Here is a 22,111-nt window from a genome sequence, read left to right on the forward strand (position 1 = left end):
GGGTATAACGTCTATCTGACCATATTTAGTGCGAGTCGCCTCAAAATAGCGACCCTTTCGACGTTTCGACTAAAACAGTTCGCCAGGGAGTGTAGAACTCTGACGGTCGTCGTCTCGACGAAGACGACATCCCGTTCTCAGCGCCGGCCGGGATCTCCCCGACCGATCGTGAGTCGATCGATCCAGCCGTTCCAAAGACGAGTCGCACTTGGACCAAAGTATAATCGCCGGGACGATCTTTTCTTTGTACAACACCTGCGTGACAAACCAAGAAATCGTGTCGCTTTTAATAATATATTAACGAATTCATTTTATCTATAATTTATATCGAGAAGAATCGCGGCACGTTTGAAAAAGAAAGATCTCGAGTGTACATCGCTCAAAATATTTCTTACAAATGTAATTTGATAAAAACTAGGACACCCTATTTCTCGTCTCATTTATTTATAATGACGATTTCTCATAAAGCGATCCGCGGAATACCAAACGCATTATTATTCGTGACCGAGCTTTCGGTTTGTAGCATGATATCTCAAGCACGTGGATACTAAAAATAGTTGTCCGATATATTCAAGAATGCACATGTGTTCCCGCATATATCGCTCGTTTGCTACACAATGACATAACTCAGAAAATAAAATTTTCCAGAAAATATTCAAATGTTTTGAATTAAAAATTTGTAACATCGTTTTCAATGTTGCAACACGTTTCTGTAATGTGACTGCAAACATCTGTGCTGGGTGTATAATTTAACAGACTTTATTAAAGAAAACATTTAACATATGTTTAAATAAAATACATTTCTATCATATTTTTTTATACGATTTATTTCTTTTTTGTAGAAATTTTACAAATAAAATTATTATTATGGACTAATATTGTGTGTGTGTGTGTGTGTGTGTGTGGGGGGGGGGGTTTGTGTATGTATGTGAATTATATTATCCTACTTACTATTACTAAAAATATTATAAATATATCCGCTAACAACGAGATAGACGCGCTACGACGGACGTTGAAGTCTGTAACAAACATTGATCGTAACATTAATGTTAGAAAATTATTGTTGTTTAATTTATCGTTATATTTTATACTTATTACATAAATTAAATAAAATTACTTTTGTCATCCGGATCGCGCACGCCACACTGTCGATGTCCTAATGTACTTTTTCTTTTTGTTGGTATGTACCCGGGAATGTATAAGCTGGGAGTTTCGAGTTTGCCAATGGATATAAGCTTACTAAAGTCTTGCTCCAATTTATTGGCAATTGGTCCTGAAGACACAAAGTCATGAAATAAAAGTATAATTAATTATACTTCAGTAGCATGTTTAAATTATTCCAATGTATAAGGGACACTATCCGAGTGTTCGATACCGATTTGTTTCTCCTTGAAATACTATTTTATTAAGCATCAAATATTGAAATATTTACCTTTGAAATGCAAAAGAAATTGAATGCATGCGCCATTATGTAATATTTTGGTCTTTCTGCCGTCAATAGATAACATCCACTCAGGAATACCCATCACTTTTCTTACATCCTCTAAGAATTGCGCCCTGTAAAAACGAGAAATTTATTCTATTTATAGAATAGATTTTTATTTCATTTTTTTCACTTTTTTCACGCAAATTCAAAGTCATATAAAACGGACTTGAATGAACGCAAAGCATAAAAACTTAATATGCCCGAGTTGCATTTAATCAAGTCAAATTATCAAATTATAATATAATACAAAACATTTCCTACAAATAGATAAGAGAGGAACATTAATTAAGAGGGCATACCAAGGCCGAAAAATAGAGTTGTTTTTAGCATATAGTTGTTAATAATTTACTTTAAAACTTCAATTTGGTATGAAATTAAAGTATACATTTTAAACACTAGATTTAAAAGAAATCAATCAAAATCTTAATTTTTGGCTGAAATATTAATAAAAAACACAATCTGTTGTAAAACTTTTCTTCACGGTTATTAAAACTATTACTTCATTTCTAGGCACCTAAAACAAATGATTTTGGAGTCATTAAGTCGATCTAAAGTTGAAATTACGATTTTTCAGTAAAAATTGCGTTCTTTCTTTTTTTACCTGCATAAAATAAAAATAGGTCAAAATATATAGGTATATACAAAAAAAAAACACTATTGGACGTTAAAGAGTACCTTTTAAAGGTAATCGATTAAGTAATTTTTAAGAAATCGTGTCAATCAGGTAAAAAAGTGATTCCGAAAAACAACACATTTGAAGTATTAACAAGCTTAATTTATACGAAATCAACTCTTTGACTATGAGTGGTTTTATATAAATGTTAAAAAATATCTGCCGGAATCAGAGTTCGACCACAAAAACAAGATCTTAGAATCAGTTAGTATTTAGTTAATACAGGTCGACGCAGATCAAAAGATTCCATCTCAATAATTCGTGGCGTTTCGCCTATCGAGCAGCGTATTCAAGCGACCTGACGTACATACGTTTGATAACTTCGTTATTTTTTTCTCAAATCAAAGTAAAACTCTAGAAATATATTCTTCAATAGCTAAATATTCAGATAAAATTAAAAATAATTGATTTTTTTGGGACTCACAATGTTCTCCCTAATGTTCTCTCTTAATAATACGTCATACAATCACGCAGTCTATCTCCCTTCTTATGTTAGACACTATATTGCGTATCATTCATTTGATACACACACGCGCACACAATATTTAATGTTATCTCATAAGATAGATAGCCTATAGCTTACACCACAAATCGCGGTGGTTTCCTGATATTAGCATATTTTACGATATCATTATCGGGTTCAACATTTGCGCAGGCGAATCTGTTGCCGCCAAAATCCTTATCAAAAATGATGATAGATTTGCCCATTGCAGATACCGGTCCACCCAGAGGAAAATTGGAATCTGTAAATATTTGCCGCTTTTCTCCAATATTAATGGATCCTAGACGAGACGATATATCGCCAACGTAACATCTAAGTGGCAAATCTGGACCACATTCTTCTCTATAAAGATCATCCTAAGAAACGATATAATAATCATTTTGACAAACGCATTTTTTTATCTTAACTCTAATTAATGTTTGTTAAAAAGTTCTCTTGAGTAAACTAAAGAATAGACTTCAATTAAGAAATGAATAATATTTACGTTTAATGGATCGGCTAGTTGTGTGAAATAAGGATTCCACGTATATCCCGCTGCTACGCATCGAGTGTCCTTCACTTTCACTGCAGCATCTACACCAACAGGATTTACGTATATCGCCCAATTGTGATTTCTAGTCTAAAATTAAACGCCTAATTAATATAATATACGTTAGACACACACATCGCGCGCGCGCGCGCGCGGATAAAGTATCAGATTATAATTTTCTTACGATATTACGATCGTGCTTTCCAGGATGTCGTAAATTAACTTCGATTATCGTCTCACTTTGGCTACCATCTTTATAAACAAGCTGCGTCTGCACGTGTACATTTTGTTTCAAAAAATCCTACTTGTAAAATTTTTATGTGAAATTTTCAACTGACATATATATTACCATTTTTATATAACCGTACACAAAGCCTTGTGGATGGTGGAACGACGCTATGGCACGTAACTCACTGGCATCGGCTGGAGAATATCCTCTCTCTATAGTAGAGCACGCCCATCTAAACGCAGAGATGAGCTATCAATACTATACATTTATACAAAATTTGATATGATTTGCATCATATTTTTTTCTCAAACTATAATACTAACTTTTATATTTTTTAAACTATGATAACTTTTATTTGAATTATTTCACGTGTTCAAAATTTTTTTTCATTTTTAACGTATTTGGAAATCTCATAATCTTTCTGCACTCTGTAAATTTTACTATAAAACGTAATTACCTTAAATTTTTTTCTTTCTTATGAATCACTACACTACGTCCAAGTATGCTTCTTGGGCCAAACAGAGGTAGCGTTGTATCGTTGTATGCTATTATATATCTCTTTTTGTTATCCAAGGTGCCGAATTTTCCGCTCAGATCACCCATCTCGTATTGATCCAGCGTACCTTCCTCTGCTGCTGGTACATCGATCGTATTGATACCTAATGGATTCCAGTGTCCGTAGAGTGATGTTCCCTCGCATGGAAATTCTAAATCGTATTCTACAGACGTCTGTAAATATTGTGCATATTAATAATTACATTAGTATATGTATGAAATATAGGCCATCTATATAATATATATAAATAAGTGCATTCTGAACTCAAAAATATGCATTATTATTTAAGGACCTTTTTCAAACAACCCTTGTAGATGTGTGTTTGTGTTTGTGTGTGTGTGTAATATATATATATATATAATTTGGGATATGTGCAGGACGCATAAAATCTTTATACGTGACAATTTATATATAGTTATAAAATTAATATTACCATATGTATGTGATATCCGCTCATTTTTCCATCAAGACCTTCGAGAGATACTTCCACGTTGGTGATATCGTATTCAGTTTGTTGCAGCAACTCCAATTTTCCTCTCAAAGATATTTGTTCACCATTACCGAACCAATCTCTGATGACTGCTTTACGCCGATAAACGCCACCAATACTAAAAATATAATTATACCGTTACTATAAAAAATTTAGCTTAATCTAATTTAATTTACTGTATACATTTATTATACTATTACATGGAACAGGCTAATCGATCTCCCCTCGCAACTGGACCGTGATCATCATAAATAACTAAGCTTTTGCCGAACAATGCGTGAGGTCCTGATAAAGATAACATCGTATCTGTAAAAAGTTTTCGAGTCAATTTTGAGGCGTTAACCTTTCTACCGGCAATTTCGAGTGTTCCATGTCTCGTTAAGTCACCCAAGCGACACAACGAAGCTTCTGCAGCGAAACATGAGCTATTCGGCTTCGAGTTCACCTGAAGTATTATAGTTCAATGTATAAATAAACAGATTATATAAATAATATGAATATATACTAAACATGCGCTAGAAAATAATGCGAAATAATTAAGAATTAGCTATTTCGAGAAAGAAGATTTTATATATAACTGCATTTTTAGAAAATATACTCTACCGACACTTTTTGCTATCAAAAAAGAGACATCTTGCAATTTTTGGAATAAATTATATTTTCTTTACAGATATAACAATTTTATTGGAAATATCGATATTTTTTTATAAACATAACATACATATTACTTGAATAGAGTTTAAAATTAAAACAAAAATAAACGTGCACATATGTATATAGTGTTAAAAAATAAAGTTGATTAGAGTGTCTTCGCAAAAAAGAATAATTAGTTAAAAGAATGCCAAGATTATGTCAAATCGAAGTTAAATTGAAGAAAGTAGAATTCTTTTGCGAAAAGAAAGTTTAGGTAATCAACTTTATTTACTAATATTGTATAAAATATTGTATATTATATTGTTTAAATTATAAATATTATTTAAAAAAGAGTGTATGTTCATAGATAAATATCGATATCAATTTTCAATAAAATATAATTCCATTTGCAAAGAATTATCGTGTTATTCAAAAATTATAAAATGCTTTAAAGGTTTAAATTGTAATTGAAGTGTACGTAATTGGTCTGCTTATCTATTAGCGCTTTCAGGAAGCATTTCATAATTTCATAATTTTTAATATTTTAAATGTTTGAATCGGAAAATTTTATTTAATTTCGATTACCATATATGGATTGTAAGGCGATCCAGCGCTCAGACATCGATTTGTCCAGTTGTAAAAATCTTTCCCCGGTGGATTTTCATGTATCATCCATCTAAATGATAAATTGCAAATACCTCCTTTATAGGTACAATAGTAAAATTATTTGTCAATTTTAAAAAGCAATATTTACCTATGGTCCGCAGTATTATTTATTGCATTGCCATCTGCATGAACAAGATGTTCTATTATTATAATAGTGTCCATTTCGGGATCTTCTCTAGGCTGTCGGAAAAGTATTCGACCAACGATGGGATATCTGAATACCACTTCTGCTGTGTACATCGGCGTTTGCCAATCGGTATACGGTGTATAAAGCGTGAATGTGCTACACACCCATGGAATCATACCTGTGTTATCAGTCTCATTGTATCTGATAAGGAAATATTTTTTACATTATTTAAATGCGTTATGAAAGAACTCTCATAATATATATACAATTATACTATTTTTCTAATGTTGCAAATATTATGTTTCTTTTTTAGGAGAGTAGACCTCTCCATAGAAAGATATAAGACCACAACAGAACGTGTATTTGTTTTGTCGAAAAAGTATTTCAAGCATATGTATCTAATTTTGCATAATGCATATATTTGCATATTCTACGTATATTTGTATATTTTGTGCATTTTTTTTTAAATTAAATGCGCGCGCGCGAACTCTATTGTACGTAACGTAAATCTTCCCAAAATTCTGTGTAATTTTTATATGGAAATATTAAAAAAAAAAAAAAAAAAAAACTAAAATAATTGAAGTAATACATTTTAAATGATTCGTCCTGTTATGATTTCACGATGCGTATTATAATATAATTAATTACTTGTAAAGAACAAAAGATCTGTGAACAATACTGTGGATCCCAGAGAGTGGTAAATATGTATCCCAATAAATTCCACTGAGTTTAGCACTCCCAGGTAGAATATCGTTATGATACGATCCTTCTTTTCGGTCCTGAAGCTTTCCAGATAGATCCCCAATAGCATATTGATCCTGAGTACCAAAACCTATACGATTCAATTACGAAGTAATAAGAATATCATAATTAATTTAAGTCTTTTTCTATTAATTAGTTAATTTTGTAATATATATTAAATGCCGTATTTATATTATTTAATAATTTTTTTTCCTTATGGTACCACGTACCTGCTGGTGGAGTAGTCGCTTCAACGATATTCAAAGGATTGAACAACTTTTTAGTAGTTAAACACGGATCAACAATATTTCCAACATATTTCGCCGGTACTGGTGGTAATTCGTGGATCCTATAAGATGCCACTTTAGTGGCGTACCGTAATCTAGTTTCCAAATCATTTATTGTCGTTAATGAGATATTGATCCACGTTGGATTGAACGGGGTTTCTTGAATCGCCGTAACTTGGCCTCGGATGCCACGTGAATTAATTACAGCCCTGAACATTTATTAAAAATTATTATTTTAAGAAATCTTGTTTTCTTGTAACGATCACATTGTATATATACATAGATTTACATGTATTATATATTCTCTGCTAATCTTTCATTAATTTATATAAACTTATTTTTCTCAATCAATATTACGCGACATTTGCACGAAATCAATAGTTTAATGATGAATAATTACGCGCGGCTCTTACTTTGTATATACCGGTTTACGATGATTGATTTTTGCACAGGCTAAAAACGAATCCTCATGCATGGGATGAAAGATAACTAAGTATAAGTGACGATGTGGACCAAGCAGATCCGCCGGCAGTAAAGACAGTTCCGAATCTCTGTAGAAAGTTTTATACTTCTCCTGCGTATTAATAGCAACCTTTATTTTGCCCAAACGTACGTCAACATCTCCAATAGATTTTCCAACGCCAGAATTATTAGGATCAAATACATTTTGAAGTATATTACAGTTATTTTTATCTAAAAACATGCAAACATTTCAAGTATAACTATACAATTAACTATTAAATACTAAATAATTTTAATAGCTTATATTTTGAAGTCAGTGTGTGTCATCAAAAAAATTATTTGATTAATAAGGATTATAAAAGTAAATATAAAATTTTACACACACAGTTGCGGATATACCTTTGCCAATTTCCAAGATATCGGTAACGTATATTTTCCAATGATGCTCGGTGTAGTTTAGCGACTGTAATTTCTGCTTGTGGATGTGATGTAAATCCGTGTGGATAATTGTATCGGTATCATCGCCCATTTGACTACCCAACCATCGAAACAAAACTGTTCCAGCAACAGGGCCATAAAAACGCGCCTGGGCGAATTTCTCAATATTCCTTTCAAGAACCTGAACGAAAAGAAAAAAGTTTGCTGTTAATAATATACATATATATAAATTATCCTATTGCTAATTATTAAAATTTGAAATATTGAAAAAATATAATTTCTAATTAATCGGCTTAGAACAATTTGTATAATACTTTTACGTTATTATTTTTTCGTTCGTATTTTCCATTCTTGATTATACGATTCCTTATATATATACATATATATACATATAATATATGTGTACGTAGTAAATTACCGTAATGGAAGCGCATATTGTTCTTGGCGAATAATTATCTTTCAGTACTAAACTCTTCCCCCACAAACCTATTTCTCCGGTTAGAAATAAGTCTGCGACTTCTATCGAACCTGTTTGATTTGTTGGCAATTCAAGAGGTCCGACTTTTTCTGTCAAATCGATAATACTGTAAATAAAATAAAATATAACAATAAGAAAAATAATAATGATTATTTAATTATTAGATATATTATTATTATATTATATTAATAGTATTATTGTTATATACAATAAATAATTTCAGTTTTAAAAATAAAGATGTTCAAACTTATAAGAATTCAATTGTTAAAAAACCGGTAACGGGATGTATAATTATAAAACTATATACATATATTTGTGTATTGCATATACATATATATAACCTTTGCCCGACATGTCGTTCGTCGCATCTGCCATCGATAATTGTGTAGTCGACTGGAAATTGAGTGACTGACCACAGCCATTGCTGATCCGGATATTGCAAAGTTGGCTTTAGAGAATATCGTATTCGCACCGAAGATTCTGTGGTTCTTTCGAATCGAATTTCTCCGTGAAGACCGCCAGAAGATATATATGCAGCGAGTCTAAGCGAACTCGCGACGGTTGCTAAAAAACACTTTTTAATTTAATATCATTTTATCAGCCAATGTTCCATCAACGTTTTGCGAAAAGAATTTATTGTTTTCTTTGAACATTTAGAATTTGTAGATGTTTAAGAACCGAGAAAATTATTTTTCAGAATTTTAATTATTTTATATAATGTGTTGCGCTATATAAGAATTAAAAATTCTCCTATAATTGTAAGATCTTAAGGTGTATGTTGAGTTAGCACATCTTGTAAAATTTTTAGAAATAAAGTCTTGTAAAATAATAGAGAATCGGTGTTTTCTTGTGTTTATTTAAGTTTCGTGTTTAAAAATCGCGATGTAATAATTGTTTATTTTTTTTAAATCATTATTTTGAATATAAATGATTAATAATCTTTTATTTAAAGCGTTTTGTTTTTAGACAGAGCGTTTCTAGGGCTAATACAATTCTAATTTATACAGGGTGTTATCTAAGTATAAGTACACAAACTTGAAGGGGATATTCCCTGACTTATTTTAAGAAGAAAAAGTCCTATAAACATGTGTCCAGATATTTGTAATCTCAATTTGTAGTAGTATTTAATGGAATGTTACGGAACTCCAAAGACGCGTTCTCACTCACTGCAACAGAGTAACACAAGCCACCGCATCTCTCTCGGCGAACATGGAGGAACGTATAAAGTTCTTTTCTTTCCAACTTTATTAATCGCGACCCGGATAAACCCGAAAATTATTAACATGCGTTGTAATCCATACGGTCGTACAAAATTGTGGCTCGTCGATGAGACGACTGACTATAGACTGGCTAAAGTAACGGCTTGTACTTTCTTATTTCTTGTGACAGAACTGGTGGGAGTACGGAGCGGAAGAGAACGATGACCTCAATAAAAATGAAAGTATAGCTGTTTGCTGCACTTAACAGTTTTAAACAAATATTTCTCTTGGCGGGAAATCGAAATTGAAACTTAATTAATTATTCAAATGTTAAATAAGGAGTTATGAGAGCCAACGCAAGATTTTCGTGCTTTCTCTTTTATCTAGGTTTGCCTTAAAATTTACAAAATTACAAACATTTCGATACCTACCATTGCCATTGGATCACCTTCAGTGTTAGTCAGCATTCTACGTCATTTACATTTCCTTCGCTGTTATTGTCAGTATTGAGATGTTTTTCGCATTTCAACTTGTATCGTCTATTTTCTTCAAATTAGTGTCGCCAGTTAATTAATTATGTCTATATGTATAGTGTTATTCTACAAGACAATGCACGTTAGCGGACATTAGACGTTTGTGCAATGTCTTTTCAACGTTGAATCTACATTTACAATGTTTTTGAGATGTTGCTTCAACGTTTATAATGTATACTGTATATGAGTAGCGTGCCTTATATATGAAAAAGAAGCGCGTTATCAGTATCATTATACGCGTACGTTAGAGTTGGTACAATATTTTTTCTGAAACCACGATGATGACATTTCCTAATCGAAAATTTGACAGTTTGGACTTTGCAACGGAATATTTTCATTTATAGAACACGTAGAAAAAAATCCAAGACACTTTAATAATACACGTCAAACCCAAGCTCGTGAATGAGCTTATTAAGAATTTGATCACGTTAGTCGTTGCTGAGATTAAAAAATCCAAGAATATATCAACTAGGTAGTACGCTTATATATAGACACAGTCCGCTTCATATCGTTGTGTATGAACTTGGAGCGAGACATGACCATATCTCTTTTAAGTATAATATAAACGTGTTTTTCCGATTTTCCTTCTTGTGCTTCAATATGAGTACGTTTATTATTTGAACCATCTACTGTTTAACTTGACATTAGTAAAAAGTTGATATATTATTATTTCTATTATTTCTAATCTAGCCTCCATCATAATCTTATAACTAACGTCTACAGAGAATTCGATCATCTTTTAAGAATATTTAATTCCACAGAAACATTAGTAGTAGGCTGATCATGACGCATGAAAAAAATAAATGTTGAGGCAGCATTCCAGATCCAGGCGTTGCCGAATTGCAATAGTCAGTCAAACAGGAACAGACTTCTTGTCTACCACCAAAGCCACTTCGTTGATAGCACTTGCCTTTATAATTTGACTCATCCCATCCACATCCTCGAATAACTCGCGTATCAGGTGGTACTGTGTAAAAAATATTACGTTGTTTTATCCTAAATATTACGTTGTTTTATGTTAAATGTAACGTCTTATGACACGTGAACTAGTAAATGAAAACATTTTTACAGTGTTACAAACGTTTCGTGAGTTTTATGTAAACGTATTTTTGTATAACGCTGCTTCTTTTAACTACATATTTTGATAAGATGTATTGATTTCTTTAATAAGATTCTTAAATATAATTCTTAAATTAATTCTTAAATATAAGAATAAATCATGACTAAACTTTTATGTAAATAATTCAAGTATATTCGTTACATTTCTTTATAATTTATTTAATGCTATATATAAGTACTTGATAAATAAATTATTTTACAAGTACATAATGTTAATGTAATATTAATATACGTACAGCCATTGACGCTAAACTCGATGACTTGTGTAATTTTTCGGCACATTGTATACTTTGCACCATCTTTAAGATCCGAACAATCTATCTTCATGGTATCAGGAGGAACAAGATCGGCACATTGGCTATTATTGCGGCTGTTACATTGATAACATTGCATAGCATTGACACCTGTAAAACATACGTATTTGTATAATATCTTTCTTCTCCATCGCGCACGCAAACGCATCCACATCGGCAAGCATGTACATATATATTGTATGTGACGTTCGATTTACCCGTGCTCCGTGAACGGAAGTTTTAAATCTCATATCAGTTCCAAAATACACTTGTATTAAATATTTAATATTTAATACAAGTGTATCATGGACGTGTATTAAATAATAAATATTTAATACAAGTACGTAAATATTACAGTACATAAATAATCAAGTAACTTGATTGCAGTTTATACGTATTAGATTGATTATTTCCGAAAAGTTTTTGTACCTACACGCAAATACATATATACTATACATAAAACAATGTTTGATTGCATGCGTACACAATAATGATGGAAAGTTGGATTTTTTTTATTATACACGAATAAAATTTGACACTGTAAAGAACGTATGGATTTGATATTAAAAAAAAAATCACGAGGAAAGGAAATAAATAATAATTAAATCCACAATCTTCTGATTTAGTTTGCCTACACGATGTTATAAAATTACGCTCAACAGTTCGTATCATGCGACAATAAGGTTAAAGATCATAACAGAAAGAAGATAACCGCGGACACATAAACGACATTAATTTTATTCCGGTTCTCTATACATGATACATATTATACTGTAATCTGCATAATACGTATAATACCTACGCATTTATATACGCGCGTACGGTACGTCTCAATAACGTATGAAAATACGTCATATGTTTTAAGTAATTATTTATATGCGGTATAAGATAATATTTAACACAAAATAGTACGTTTTTTTCAATAACATTCACGTTTTTTATTTACGTACGCATAATTACACGTATTAATATTATGTAAAATAAAAAAATATTATGTAAAACAAAAAATTATATTTGTTATAATATAGATATTATTATATATTTTAATATAAATATACGTACAATGAAAGTATAAAAATTATATAAATATTATTTTTAATACGTAATCATGAGTTATCGTATACATGCGTATGTACTTCATCGAAACCTCAATTATGCTACCCCGTAGAAAAATCAATACGGCCACACCAGCTATATGTGCCTTGAAAATATATATTCACATGATAAGACTGTCTGTACACTCTGATTTTATTTCTACTCCAAGTTGAAGCGTATTGAAGATGAAAAGAATGTTAACAATGAGTTATTATTAAATAAATTTACGATGCAGTGTAAATAAAATTTATGTTTTCATTGTTCGCAAATATATAAACGTTTCTTTACGTATACATGTCTCCCACTTAAATCATTGACTTAACTAATAAATTTACAAATCTTGCAATAATTCTGCGATTAATACGTAATATCTGTTATTAAAAGCTTTGTATTGTGTTAATGCGAAACGTAATTAAAATTTGTTTAAATTTTGTATTTAAAGTTTTTCGCCAAACATTCTAGGAGAGCACGCGTGCACACGTCCTTTAAAATATATCTTTTTATATATTTCACAACTGTTATTATTCAAATATTTATACGTATTACATCACGTACACGTGTGTTGCAATTTTTAATTTTTTTCTGGTTTTAATTTTATTGCACTAAACAGAAAAATTATTATTAAATTCTACATGGTATATTTTACACAAAAATTTTAGTACATATATATGCACCATTGTCGTTGGAATTATTCAAATATCCAATACTGATTTATTTTTCCTCGAGATATGTTTTATTAAACATTAAAATATAAAAAAACACATTTTTTATACATGTTCACGTTCAATTAATGGAATTTATCAAGGGGTAAAATGCTCCTTAAAAGTTTTACGGTTAAAATTTTTTTTTAGCATTAGCCCTATTGCGTTAAAAAAGTTTCAACGTAAAATATTTTTGAACGTTACTTTTTACCATAAAATTAAATAGTAATAATAGTTTTATAACAATAGGTGGCGAGCATTTTATTGGAAAAAAAATTATTATTGTTTATTATTGTTGATTAATATTTTATGATAAAAACGAAATAACCTTAAACTCTGAAATATTTTTCGACGTAGTACATACGTTCTTTTGCTGGAGATATTGAAAAAAGATTTTAGTTATAAAAAGGAGTATTTTATTCCATAAAGAAAAAACAACGTGGTACCGCGGACACTTGGATAATGACGTACTACGAATATCTTCAAATACGTGGCAATACATCTAAAAAATCCAGACTAGAAAACTATTAAAAATCATTATATTTTCAAAAATATTCACATCACTTACCGTTGTAGCACAAAAACAAAATGATGCTGCATAGAGTAATAATTACAAATCTTAGTCTAAAGATTTTCTTCATCTTTCTTTTGCTTCTTCCTCTTAGAATGATTGACAAATAAATGGTCACTGAAAAGCTTCACTAATGACGAAATACTGCAGTACTCGCAAGAAAGATACGTAAATATAGATATAAATATAAGAAAGTAGGAAAATAAACAAGGAAGTTGAAAAATAGGCACGGAAAAAACAAAAAGAAAGAATGGAAAAAAGGGAAAGAGAGAAAAAAGGATCACGACGTGAAAGAATTGAAAAGTATCATTTGACTTAAAGAAATGAGAGAGCACTCGTAATATACTGTGCGCTAGCGTGGCGCAAGCCCACTAACTCTAGCATCAGAGTCATACGGTGCCACTGAGCAATATACTGAACGAACAAATGCGTACGCCTGAGAAAGGGAGAATAAGGCGAACGATATTAATTGAGGTGGCTGTGGCGGTGGGAGAAGAACATGGCGAATAGACGACTCATCTACGAATAACTCCAAGACCGATCGATCTTATTCTTATCGCTGAACGAAATATGTTACTTACATTTGTACTTACTATACTTGTCTATACTTGAACATACGGATCACTGTGAAAAAATTATCACAGCAACGTTGTGATTTTTTTAAATTTAGGGTACTAAAAGGCACAAAATTTTAGTCATTAAAATTTTTTAAATTATTTTGCATAATTTTTTCTGAGGTTTAAATGAAAAAGAGAAAAATCACGACGTTTTACGTTATTTTCATCTATTTGTAACGTGTCTACGAGTTTAAAAAACACGCGGCCACAATACCATATCGTATTATATAGAGCAAAGATTCTACTTTAAGAATCCATTTTTGGAATTCCTGCACGATAAATTTTAACGGTTATGAACGATTAACGTCAACATGTCTACTTGTTCTTTCAGTTCTCGATAACTTGATAAGGAAGAATCGAAATCAAACGCTAACAAAAGCGTTTTGTAGACAAGACTTTCGGCTTCGACATGTTAAAACTAAAAATTTGCTTCAGGTCCATTTTTTTGTGCATGTGACATGCTCACAAAGTGATTTAAAAATATCCCATTTCGTTGAGCTCGTTTTCTGTACGTTAAACGTACTATAATTGAAGAAAGTAAAAAACAGCTGCTCTATCTTTTAAAAGTAGATTTTAAACTTGAAAACACTTTTTTTAGATTTGGATTCTTATTTTTTAAAACAAACGTGTAGCTGTTTAAACGTTGTTTATTTTTTAAATTTTTCTTGATCCCTTAATTATTTAGCATACATATAACATATAACAAAATACATATACATATACATATAACAAAGAGATAACCGCGCTTACCGGCCCCGCGAACGAGCAACAAGAATGTTAAAATTTAAAAATATATATATTATTAACAATGTTAAGATGGGACGTGTTTCGGCGCAATACCCGGTGCCTTCATCAGCCCAATTACGTACATTAAATAAACGAATAATAATCAAGAATCATATACATTTCTACAACCAATCAAGAATGGTAATAATGTTATAAAGTCGCACGCGCTGTACAACGACGGTCTTTAGTCCTAAGATGAGTAAACGAGGCGTATCGTGATGTTGTTAAACGAAAAAACCGGACGCAATTAAAGCGCCGTTTTAAAAAACTTGCTTAAAAGTCGAAAAGGGTCCATGCGATTTATTCCTCAGTCGACAATGGGGGAATGACGCGAGTCAGTCAGCGAAGTCTGCACACGTCACCATAAAGAGTCGACAGTTAAAAGTTAAAAAAAATGCGTCTGAGATGTAATAATGGGAATAAATGCAATGTGGAATCACGTTATAATGTTTTCAAGTACCGTAATGTAAAACACCGCTGTAAGAGACAATAAATATAACAATTTGTTATATACGATTATACGTACTGAGAATAATGTGGAGTCAAGCTGTAATGTTTTCAAGTACCGTACTGTTTCGAATCCTATATGTGACTAAGCATTATTCCACTTGATTGACTCAATTTTTTCGCCATATCACGCGTATTGATGTAAAAAAATGCATCACGATGAGATCAAGCGTGCGCGCGAGGTAATACGGCAAAGAGTGACAACACTTGTTACTAAAAAAAGACCTCTACATGTACACACAAACAATGTACATTCCATATATACACATACATATATCATGTGCAAAATCCGACCGAGCTACCTCCTCATCGTGGTGCACATCATCAGGTTACACAAATGCCGGCGATATTGTGCTGAAATCATAAAAAAACAGGGGTTACTTTAACGTGCGATATCTCGCTAAATACGCGGCGCGTAGGACAAAGTACATTTTTTATTTGAAAAAGCAAAGTCTGTACTTTGAGATAGTATTAATAATTATGTTCGCCAATTTTTTTGTTAGGTGGTGAAAGATGCAAATTTTAAGATTTTAGATATCTCAAATACGTCCTTATTCAAAGCTTATCACGCCTTTGAGTATTAACCTGAGTAACGTAAAATTAAACAAAAGCACTTTATATAGTAGAGAGTTTGCCCTGTAAAACCTTTTTTTTAACTTTTTTTATACGTTAATTATTCGCTAAGTACGTATAATTTAAAAACGGCAAAAATTTGCTGACAAAAAGTGATTCCCTAATTTTCTTTAACAGTGTATATATATGATTGTTTTATATCTATACATATGTATAAAAATTGAAAATTTTTAAACATTTCATACTTTTGTTATAATTTTTTAATTATACGTAAATTATATTTTAAGTGTATAATATAAAAATATTTTATATTTTTCTTGTAAACTTTGAGTACAGTTTCTCCGTTAATAACAACTGTTTTTTCTGGACGAACTGCAAAGGAGGATCAAATGTTTTACAAAGAACCACAGGCATGAATATATGGGTTAAATAAATAAGGCTGTGGATGATACGCGCGAGCACAGCTTTACGTTCAGATAGAGAGTAAAGTGGTGGTTTGGAGCACGTTGAGTGGATAATGTTCATCTTCCTGTGACACGCTCAACGTTACGAAACTATCACACGTCGTTACCTACTTGCGTATTTGCGCGTTACATATTTACACAAGTCCATTCAAGATTTTCTAATTCTCGCCTTGGATCTTTTATTTTCTGATGCACGCATTTATAACTTAGAACTAATAATATAGGGGAAGGTGCTGTATCTCGGAACACTTTTAAGTTTCTGATTTATTTGAGCCACAGTTTTAATTAAAAAATTTTGAAAAAAATATATTATTAAAGTACATATATGGTGGGTCCGTCTTTCGGAAAGAGACGTTAAGCCGTTGGTCCAAAGGGTTAAAGTTACGAGGAGAAAGGGCAGTAGTGTAAAGGTTTGGGTAACATTCCTTATAAAAACGCCTTGCAAACCTTGCGGGGATAAGCAATAAAGATAGTTTATGAGTAAAAGTACGCATATGGAGGGGTAAAAACCAGAGTGGTGTAAGTCAACAAAAACATGCAAGTCACAGCAGCTAACTTGAAACATTTTTTCAATCTCGTTCAAGTTTTATAAAAAATATAAGTTTGTTTACCTTACACGTATGTACTTTTTATCTTAATAACTCCACAATTAACGTCACGCAACTCATTTCTCTTCTTTGAACGAGAAAATTATAAAAGTTAAACTTTTATTTCTTTTTATATATTTATTACGTACCTCTGATATAAAACTATATGATACGTGTATTTTTTATCCAATACGTTCTATAATTTTATATTCACTATAATTTTTATATAAACAACAAAAGATGGTACGTCTTTTAAAAATTTAGAAATATGCGTATGTAAATAAGATAAGCTCTTATTTTATTGAAAAAAATGTAAATAGCCAACTATGACGTAATCCTTAAAAACGTATAATTATAACTGTACTCGCACGTTTGCTTTAAAATATTATATTGTTGCTTGTTAAGCGATTGCAAAGTATCATACCTATATACACAAGTATGTATGTGCGAATTGATATTAAATAGATCTCTCATTGTAATCAATATTAACGTATTTAGCGTTTTAGCGAGCCGCTATTACCCTGGCATACTTTTAACATTTATAATCTATACTGTCAATATTTTGTTACTACAATCTATTTAAATATTTAAGATAAAGAAATTATATATATATATATATATATATAAAACGTATAAATAATTTTACGTATAAATAAAACCCACTTACATAAATCTTAAAAACGTCTCCATAAGAATATCGAGTGTAGCGACTCCAAGTACATAAAAGCGATTGACCATATGTGCATGACTACATCACCGCATAAACATCGAGGCGCGCTACAAGTTTATCTAGAATTCATATTCAAGCGAGTTTACGAGTAAATTATCTCAGAAACTAAATCAGTTTTCAAAAATTCAAGGACAAAAGGTTTTTTTTATGTAATGTTGATTTAAGCTTTCGATTGAGATTAGTTTAAAAAAAATCGAGGCAGTCAATCGATCCCGAGACTTTAAAATCTGTTACGCAAAAAGTGATATCTTTTGTGCCCCACGTTACGTTTCAGTCACATGTACATAAATACATATATTCATATTGGGTTTTGTTTCTCACGTGGCTTTTTAAATACCTATAGATTATATTATTAAAATTATGCATAGGGTAGACCGAGGTAAATCGGACGTGTATGAAGTTAGCATATCACGTGTCAGCATATTAAAAAAAAAGTAGAGTTCTCTTTGCATACAACCGAGTTCTATAAGTTCCTGATAAATTTTAACAATAGTTCTGATTATTTAACATAAATAAACGGAAGTTGAGAAATGATATATGCTAATTTTTCGCCAAGTCAGCATATCATATAACTTTTTCGAAATTTACTCCAATGAATTTTATAGTTTTTGACGAGTTCTATAGTTTTATAACATAGTTCTGACCATTAACTATCTCTAAATAATTATTAACACGTATTATCAGCATATCACTCGTACTAGAGTGATATGCTATGCTTCTGCGACAAGTTCTCGGCGCATTTGAGATTTTAAACAATAATTCTAAACCCCCTGACGATAGTTCCGTACAGTTATGACCATTAACTATCTTTAAATAATTATTAACACGTATTATCAGCATATCCACTCATACTAGAGTGATATATGCTATGCTTCTGCGACTAGTTCTCGTCAGGGAGTTTAGAACTATTGTTTAAAATCTCGAACGAGCCGAGAACTTATCGCAGAAGCATAGCATATCACTCTAGTACGAGTGATATGCTGATAATACGTGTTAATAATTATTTAAAGGTAGCCAGTGGTCAGAACTGTACGGAATGATATGTACGAAGTGATATGCTGATAATACGTGTTAATAATTATTTAGAGATAGTTAATGGTCAGAATTATGTTATAAAACTATAGAACTCGTTAAAAACTATAAAATTCATTGGAGTAAATTTCGAAAAAATTATATGATATGCTGACTTCGCGGGAAGTTAGCATATCATTTCTCAACTTCCGTTTATTTATGTTAAATGACCAGAACTATTGTTAAAATTTATCAGGAACGATAGAACTCGGTTGTATGCAAAAAGAAGTCTACTTTTTTTTATATGCTGACCACGGATACAACCGTGATGCTGACACGTGATATGCTAACTTCACATACATGTAAATCGGATAAATTTTTCTTTCTTGGTAAAAATTAAAGTAATCAAAAACAAATTTTGTTACTTAATTTTATTATAGATTCTTAATCTTTATAACTTTAGCTTTCATATAATAAAATAATACATAAACATGATATTTCTTATTGCACAACGAAAAAATGAAAGGAAGAGAATTATCCGATTCACCTCGAAATTTGGGGCGAAAGGGATCACTAGTTTAGGTCTAAAAGAAATAAAAATAAATTGAAAATAAAAATACTACTCTTTGAAAATTAACAAACCCAGCGAGAAATGATCCATCAAATCGACGTCTATCGATATCAAAGAAAAGTTAGCTCTACGCAGGAAACTTGTCAAAAAATCGACGCAAAGTGCCTACTACTTTTCTCTGACTCCAACGAGTGTAGGCAGTTTTTTCAATATTATATATTAATAATAAATAATATTGTAATCAAGTATAATAATTAATATAAATAATGTATTTTTTATTATGTGGACAGATAGCCCCGCATATGGGGTTATATATATTATGTATATGTGTCCACATATTTATATTTATATATAGTATATGTATATAGACTCTTACGTACATATTCTTAAATAATAGTTTGTAAATATATTATCCCTATAAATTTGATAATCTATAAAATATTAAAAAATATTTCAATACAATATAATAAATAGGAATTTTGAAGGAAAATTTATTCGTTGCTGTTTTACATCATTTATTTTTGCATAAAGCATTCAAATACAAATTTATTTAAAAATAAGTTGTATAAGTTCTGACATATACTTTTAAATTGAAATATTTCACGTATATAGCACAACTTATCAGACAGAATATATGCAATAATGTGAGAAATCACATTAAAAATTGTTGTTAAATCCAATTGCAAAATAACACTGGATATTACATAAAATACTTTAGCTTGTACAAAATTATGTAAGATAATCAAAGCCAATATCAATGACTACATTTATTTTTATACAAATGCAGTTCAACTTACACTTTATTTCTATTTTGTTATATAGTATGATCAATACAAAAAGATTATAAATCTATTTCTTTGCAAATGATATTTTCATTGCATGTGAAGGTGTAATTTTGAAACCTTGAAGCGCATCCTTTGCCGCTCCAGATTGAACCTCATTTTCAAATTCAACAAATGCAATATCATGTCGGTTAGGTACTAACCGTACCTCTTTGAAGCCCGGAAATTGATTAAACAGCATTGATAACATCATTTCACTCGTCTCGTCAGGTAAATTTGTTAAGAACAATATCTGATTAGGTGGCTGTTCGGGAACAGCAGTATTAACAAGTCCTGGATGTGGGGGTACACTAGCATGGTAACCAATTTGTTGTGAATGTTTTGCTTGCTCTTTTGCACGTTTCTTGGCACGTTTGGCTTCTTCATCTGCCACTGGAATAACTCGTTTTGGTTTCTTTGGACGCTCTGCAAAGGTACCTTTCATTTTGGCAATTATATCGCTGTCAGTTTTAGCATATTGTATTCTCTGTAAAATCAAAGAATTTAAAAAATTGATTATTTTTACATCTTCGTACATTTATATGTATAAAATATATATTAAATATACATATAGATTAAATATACGTTATATAAATATAAGATATATATCTTTAGGAGTGGTAAAAGCTATAGCGGTACAAGTCAAATTTTTTAAAATATTAACTTGTGTGCATAGATGCAATTTATATATTGTATAGATTGCATCTATGTAGACACGTGATATATAGGCTGCATTTCCTTTGACATTTTCAGTGCTATAAGCATCATTCTATCTTCGTTGCACATCAAATATCAAATAGACATGGAGCGCGGCTTTCAGCGCTGAAAGCGTCAAAAGGAACTCAGTTATAGAATACATATGTACATAGAAAAGTTTTAATAAAAACACCAAAATACAATATAAAGGCAAAATAATACAAATAAGACGTTCCAAGTTCTTACCATTGGTTTGTCATAGAATGGAAAGCCTTGCATCGATCTCAAGGCATTTGTAGCACTTGCTATTTCCTTGAAAATAACAAATGCCTGTCCACGCATCTTCAATGTTTTCAAAGCCACAATATCCAAAATTTGACCAAATTGAGAGAAAATAGCATACAATGATTTTTTTAATTCTTCTTTCTTAATTTTTTCATTTAAATTATTGATATAAATGGTATTATTTGGACGAATATCCATTTTCACTAAAAATTAATATCAGATGCTCTGTATTTTCTGTAAATAAAAATAATACATAAGATAAACGTTAAACTTAAATACTTAGTTTATAAAAATATAAATATGTATATGCGTGTGTATATATATATATATATATATATATACACAACAAATTACTAAATTATAATATATTACTAATATAACAAAATAAACATAATATATGCACGCTCACATGTTTGAATAATTGTATTAATTCTCTAAGCAGAAACTTAAACAAAACGATATATATGTTAGGTTACGTTACCCTAAAGGTTATGCGTCTATTAAACCATGGCGCTTAGGCCATATGACCATAAACATAGTGCATACATACATAAGGGCCACTTCGGCCAAACCCAATCGTTGACTAGGGTTGCCAACATGCCAGTGTGACCACAGTACGGTATAACCGCAGTATGTCGTAAAGTCGTGAGTCGTA

General features: G+C 31.0%; 3 protein-coding genes and 1 long non-coding RNA gene across 6 annotated transcripts; 1 reads left to right on the forward strand and 3 right to left on the reverse strand.

Annotated features, from left to right (window-relative positions):
- Window positions 1-64: 64 nt before the first annotated feature.
- Rsod (Related to Sod) lies at window positions 65-10,475 on the reverse strand. 2 transcript variants are annotated; one of them, XM_071779655.1, is made up of 20 exons: window positions 9,465-10,475; window positions 8,639-8,861; window positions 8,238-8,403; window positions 7,781-8,000; window positions 7,333-7,612; window positions 6,863-7,128; window positions 6,540-6,723; window positions 5,853-6,092; window positions 5,684-5,774; window positions 4,666-4,910; window positions 4,409-4,583; window positions 3,877-4,148; window positions 3,540-3,651; window positions 3,375-3,461; window positions 3,146-3,280; window positions 2,743-3,017; window positions 1,433-1,557; window positions 1,118-1,273; window positions 952-1,019; window positions 65-255 (listed from the first exon to the last, which is right to left on the reverse strand). In XM_071779655.1, the coding sequence occupies exons 1-20, from the start codon at window positions 9,580-9,582 to the stop codon at window positions 70-72; spliced, it is 3,624 nt and encodes a 1,207-aa protein (XP_071635756.1). In that variant the 5' UTR covers window positions 9,583-10,475; the 3' UTR covers window positions 65-69. The 2 variants fall into 2 exon arrangements, with proteins under 2 accessions (XP_071635756.1, XP_071635757.1); XM_071779656.1 differs by lacking the exon at window positions 65-255 and having other exon boundaries at window positions 810-1,019.
- On the forward strand, window positions 82-4,246 carry LOC139813864 (uncharacterized). Its single transcript, XR_011732281.1, has 2 exons — window positions 82-218; window positions 3,994-4,246. It is a non-coding gene; the product is annotated as an uncharacterized lncRNA (long non-coding RNA).
- Window positions 10,476-10,761: 286 nt separating the features above from the next.
- Window positions 10,762-14,233, reverse strand: LOC139813861 (UPAR/Ly6 domain-containing protein crok). Its single transcript, XM_071779658.1, has 3 exons — window positions 13,806-14,233; window positions 11,385-11,552; window positions 10,762-10,996 (listed from the first exon to the last, which is right to left on the reverse strand). The coding sequence occupies exons 1-3, from the start codon at window positions 13,876-13,878 to the stop codon at window positions 10,779-10,781; spliced, it is 459 nt and encodes a 152-aa protein (XP_071635759.1). The 5' UTR covers window positions 13,879-14,233; the 3' UTR covers window positions 10,762-10,778.
- Window positions 14,234-20,152: 5,919 nt separating this feature from the next.
- Snf (U1 small nuclear ribonucleoprotein A snf) lies at window positions 20,153-22,069 on the reverse strand. Of its 2 annotated transcripts, none has more exons than XM_071779791.1 (3): window positions 21,938-22,069; window positions 21,418-21,690; window positions 20,153-20,962 (listed from the first exon to the last, which is right to left on the reverse strand). In XM_071779791.1, exons 2-3 carry the CDS (start codon window positions 21,652-21,654, stop codon window positions 20,504-20,506), a joined length of 696 nt encoding a protein of 231 aa, XP_071635892.1. In that variant the 5' UTR covers window positions 21,655-21,690; window positions 21,938-22,069; the 3' UTR covers window positions 20,153-20,503. The 2 variants fall into 2 exon arrangements, with proteins under 2 accessions (XP_071635892.1, XP_071635891.1); XM_071779790.1 differs by having other exon boundaries at window positions 21,866-22,015.
- Window positions 22,070-22,111: the final 42 nt, after the last annotated feature.

The sequence above is a fragment of the Temnothorax longispinosus genome, chromosome 5 (assembly GCF_030848805.1).
Source record: "Temnothorax longispinosus isolate EJ_2023e chromosome 5, Tlon_JGU_v1, whole genome shotgun sequence".
In the NCBI taxonomy this organism is placed as follows: Eukaryota; Metazoa; Arthropoda; class Insecta; order Hymenoptera; family Formicidae; genus Temnothorax; species Temnothorax longispinosus.